The sequence below is a fragment of the Penaeus vannamei genome, chromosome 27 (genome assembly GCF_042767895.1).
Source record: "Penaeus vannamei isolate JL-2024 chromosome 27, ASM4276789v1, whole genome shotgun sequence".
Classification (NCBI taxonomy): domain Eukaryota; kingdom Metazoa; phylum Arthropoda; class Malacostraca; order Decapoda; family Penaeidae; genus Penaeus; species Penaeus vannamei.
In genome coordinates, this window is record NC_091575.1 from 18,838,382 (window position 1) to 18,843,381 (window position 5,000).

At 32.3% G+C, this 5,000-nt stretch overlaps 1 protein-coding gene across 3 annotated transcripts in view; it reads right to left on the bottom strand.

The window, feature by feature from the left end:
* Positions 1–920: 920 nt before the first annotated feature.
* Positions 921–5,000, bottom strand: part of Mt2 (methyltransferase 2) — a 19,571-nt gene continuing 15,491 nt past the window's right edge. For all 3 annotated transcript variants that reach the window (XM_027366178.2, XM_070140963.1, XM_027366179.2), the window contains one exon: positions 921–1,662. In XM_027366178.2, the coding sequence (XP_027221979.2) occupies positions 1,045–1,662 (618 nt within the window). In that variant the 3' untranslated portion in view covers positions 921–1,044. The remainder of the gene's footprint in view (positions 1,663–5,000) is intronic.

The window sequence follows — 5,000 nt, forward strand, 5'->3', positions numbered from 1 at the left end:
TAACCCGACTGCAAGGTCCCCCCCCCCCCCCCAAGATGGCCGCCGTCAGCTTCAAAAATGAAACAATAGATGCTAGATCCAATTCTTTTGAGATCAGTGGTGGAAATCGCAAGTGAGTGAATCGCAACAGCCTCTGCAAGTTACATGTAGCTTAAGACTTTTTAAAGCTTTAAATTTCCAAAAAATTATTTAAGGCATCTTAACACCTTTTAAGGATGTGTATCCTTAAGGACCTACTACTAGAAATTGCTTACCTGATTTAATTGCATGGTGTGCAATATTAACTGAAAAATTTATTGATTCTCAGCTCTTAATATTCTTTATATCTAAGTTTGAGTTTTTACCTACCATAACTTGTTTTCATGACACTTGTTAAGGACCTACTACACTAGCACTTTTTTCCGTCTAAATTTGAGGCTTTCCAAAAGTATCGCACACAAACAGAATGCCTCTTAGACGATTGTTGCAACTGTTTCCTTCTGACTAATCTCCTTCTTCATCTTATGCTACGGAGGATCTATACAACCAGAATGCTTTTTATTGAAAAATTAGAACGTAATATTCTAGCATACTTCTATATAAAATATACACATTTCTTAAAATAATGTGATATTTCTGAGAATACTCGTGTGATTCCCGGGCCCTAACTCGGATAACGTCATGTTTGTTTCCTGCCTTGGTAGTGTGATAGGGTCAGTCCAGTTCTTCCTGCAAAGTTCATATAGAGATGCAAAAAAATTACAGGAAAAGTGCTAGGGCCTTAAATTAACTGATAATATCACGGATGCCTTTACTTTCTCCAATCTTCAAATCAACAAGCATATTTCTCTATCTCTACAGAATTCCATTCGCAGCCAAATACTTTCGTTGCTCATAATGCATCAGCCATTAAAATAAGAGGAAACAATAAAAGATAAAACTTCTAAATAAATGAATCTTTAATTAAAAATCACAATGTATTCTAAGAACCACCCACTCAGCATCTTCAAGACACTGACAAAGGATAAGCCTTGAATAAGAAATGCATTTTCAATGAACTGTTTGTCAACTTTCAACTAGAATTAGTAGGAGAGATGTAATAACCAATACATTAACACTGTTACCTAATACTTTGTACTTCTGTTTCTTGGTCACTGAAAGTGGAAACTCAAACCAGTTTGGAAAACACATTAATCTCGTTACTTCCTCAGGAGTGAAATATCTCAACTGAAGACTCTGCAATAACCTAACTCGTTCAGGGTCATCTGGTGATAAGTTCTGAACCTGTGTGTAAATCTCTGGCATAGAAACGTCAGTGTTGTGTTGCACAATCGACCCAGTTCCCTCCACATAATGAGCATACCCCTTGGTGAAGCAGCAAGATCTTTTGGACTCATTTATGACTATGTCTAGGATCATGAAATATTTCTGTAAGACTTTGGTGCTGAGCAGATATGGCTCGATGTTGGGATTTTTTTCCAGGTAATATGTGAGCGAAGATTCTATATCTCTGAAGGAGGTAGATGTTTGAAGGCAATCTGCATTCTGTGAAGAGTGAAATTTGTGCAGCAAGTGTTGTAGTGATGGCAAAATCTGCTTGTTGCAATCACGACACAGACTCTCTCTGCTAGGAACTTTCTCTTGGGTTTTACAACAGAGGCAGAGAGGCAGCTGATTTAAAACCTGGAAAATAGACATTACAAAGTATTAGTTCACCATTTATAGAACGAATACTTTAATATTATCAATAAATGAGACCAAAATGCTTTCGCAATATGTAAAGTATAAAGCCAAAGAAAATGAGTTTTATCTAAGCATACATTATCCATCCAGACATGCACATATGGCAGAAATAGGGTCTCCTCTATAAGCAGTAAATTTATATACATTTCTCATGATTATGGGGAGGAAATCAAGAAAAGCAAAACATCTTTGTGAATATCTATTAGCATATGCATCAGTATAAGATGATTTATTACTATCAACCAGGAACTCTCCATATAGCACAATGCTCTCTTTAAGGATAAGTTTATCAAATATAGGATATATCTGTCACATCTTCACCTTACACAATAATTACATATAGGTAATTCAGTCATATATGATATCTCTTTTTATCACTTCATGTAAATCATATACTTATCAACAGCCACTTCTTAGTAGCTTGCATTTTTAAGAGGTAATACTACCAAGTATAAAATTCGCTTTTCTAAAATATAGTATGGTTCTACATGAAAAATATTGTATATATAGCAAATATAAGTAAAAAACAATATTGGGAAACCAGTCTGTGATGTGGTTAATACCCTTCCATCTATAAACCATGTGAACTTCTATCTTGTTCACTACAACAAAGGTTAAAATTCAAAGAAAAATATGAATGCAGATCAAAAATCATATCTCAGAATGAAATATGATTTACTATGGAGTGCTATCAAATAAGTACATCAACAGGAGCACCCATGAAGAAATTATTTTGAAAACTTTCACCAGTCACAGGGTAGGAAGCCACTACCATGTAGTCCCAGATCTTGCATTATCAATCCAAAATTAATGAAGCTTGGCAAATGACTACAGTCTTTATTTTTCTGAATTACAGACAATTTATAATTCATTATTATTAATAGTTACTAGCTTGTTGCATAGTGAATAAACTATGAAACTCACAACTATGAAACTCTATACCCTTTTATTTAAACCCTAGCCTGCTCCTTGTGGATGATTTTTTAAAAATCAGTAGAACAGTTTTTTTAATTATTGCCAAAAAAGAAAAAAGAAAAAAGAAAAAAGAAAAGAAAAGAAAAAAATCCGAAAATGCAGCACCTGGGTAAAAGGATTCCGTCTTCAAAAACGACAAGACATTCAATTTTACTTGATTTTTTGTTAGAACTATCCTATATCTTCAGATTGTTCATTAACATTTTTTTTTTTTTTTTTTTTTTCAACTTCATATTTTTCGGGTGAATTTTCTAAGTTGGCAACCTCAAGAACAAGAAAAAGAAAAGAAAAGAAAAGAAAAGAAAAGAAAAGAAAAGAAAAGAAAAGAAAAGAAAAGAAAAGAAAAGAAAAGAAAAGAAAAGAAAAGAAAAGAAAAGAAAAGAAAAGAAAAGAAAAGAAAAGAAAAGAAAAGAAAAGAAAAAAAAAGAAAAGAAAAGAAAAGAAAAGAAAAGAAAAGAAAAGAAAAGAAAAGAAAAGAAAAAAGAAAAGAAAAGAAAAGAAAAGAAAAGAAAAGAAAAGAAAAGAAAAGAAAAGGAAAGGAAAGGAAAAGAAAGGAAAGGAAAAGAAAAGAAAAGAAAAGAAAAGAAAAGAAAAGAAAAGAAAAGAAAAGAAAAAAGAAAAGAAAAGAAAAGAAAAGAAAAGAAAAGAAAAGAAAAGAAAAGAAAAGAAAGAAAAAAGAAAGAAAAAAAGAAAGAAAGAAAGAAAGACAAAAAACTTACATTGATAACTTTTACAAGCACAGGCTAAAACTGCAAAATCCATAATGAAAAAGGTGTAGATTTAATTTTTCTACAAAATGAGCCATGATATGTTAATTACGGACATAATTTGCCCCTGCAATCCTTTGACCCACACCTAAGGGTGGAGTTTCGAGATATCAACATTTTTCTTTTTCTTCATCTTTTCATGATTATTTTGTAATTAACAAAACAAGGTAGTCTTCCTACACCATAATCCTCTATCCTCTACCTGCATTCCAAAGTTTTGCAGACAGTACCAGCATGTAACAGTTTCTCAAAATCGTATGTATGGTGTAGTAGGGTGGCAGTGATATTAGGTGTCTATAGGCCTACATTGCCCATTTAAAAAAAATTCTCTAAAATCCCTCCAAAAAATCATACAGCCATTCTGATTTCATATCTGAATAGAACAATCTTTGCAGAAGCCAATTTTTAGAAGTCGACCATATTTTTATTTTGGTGAATATTTTCTGAAGGCCACTATTACAATACCCTAATAAGGGATCTTGAAAATATGTCACTTTTATAAGACGCACATGAAAATATTGCAAATCCTTATTGTAGCATGTAATAGACCTACTATTCAGCTACAAAATGAGACATGACATGTTAAAATCGGATTGAAAATGCGTGTGCTATGCATAAAAATCTGAAGGACCCAAACATCACTCTCTTTTTCCTTTTCCTTTTTCTTTACATTTTACATATGAAATCATGTACAGAATACTTGTATATGATATAATTATCTATTATTGTTGCTTTAATGGTATTTTACAATGTATAATAATGGTCGAAAAAATATCATTCTCCAGTCAAACTGGTATCATACACGTCTTGTTCTCTTCAAGACTGGGGAACATCGGGCCGTCCCTCACTTGACTTTTAACCCAAGGATCCAAGCTGTTTAACGCTACGGGATGACATGGCCAATTTTCACACTCAGACTCTCGTGAAATATGATATACAAGTACAGGGTGGTGTAAAAATATGTATATATGGTATATTTGATTGTATTTTTTGATATTTCTAAAAGTTATGAACACATTTTAATGAGCTTTTAACCAGAGGTATGTTTTAACCTAACAGATGCCGATTGCACTCTGGTGCTGATGTGGGCCATGGTTCGGATCCAGGATTTTTTTTTTTCTAACTCCAGAAGTTATGAACAGATTTTAATAAAATAAAATTTACCTGAGGTGTGTGTCTTAGCCTAACTAATATTCCATAAAATTCTGATGGTGATCCGGATCATTTAGCAATCCTATCCCCCATAAATGTTTTGCTCATAGATCAAACTATGTATGATGAAAACACAAAGAAAATAAAATACTCCATATGAGCAGCTTATCATGTTTATTTATATATATGAAAAATTTCTTTGTTGTTATTTTTGGGACGCTTGCCAGATTTTAAAAATTATTCTGAAAAAATGAAGGTTGGTCCCCATTTTACGTGAAATTGAATAAGCTTTCAGCAAATAATCATATTTTTTTATTATATCTAATCATTACGTCACAATTGCCCATTTTCTAAAGTAATGTGTAAAAAATCAACATTTTAGTC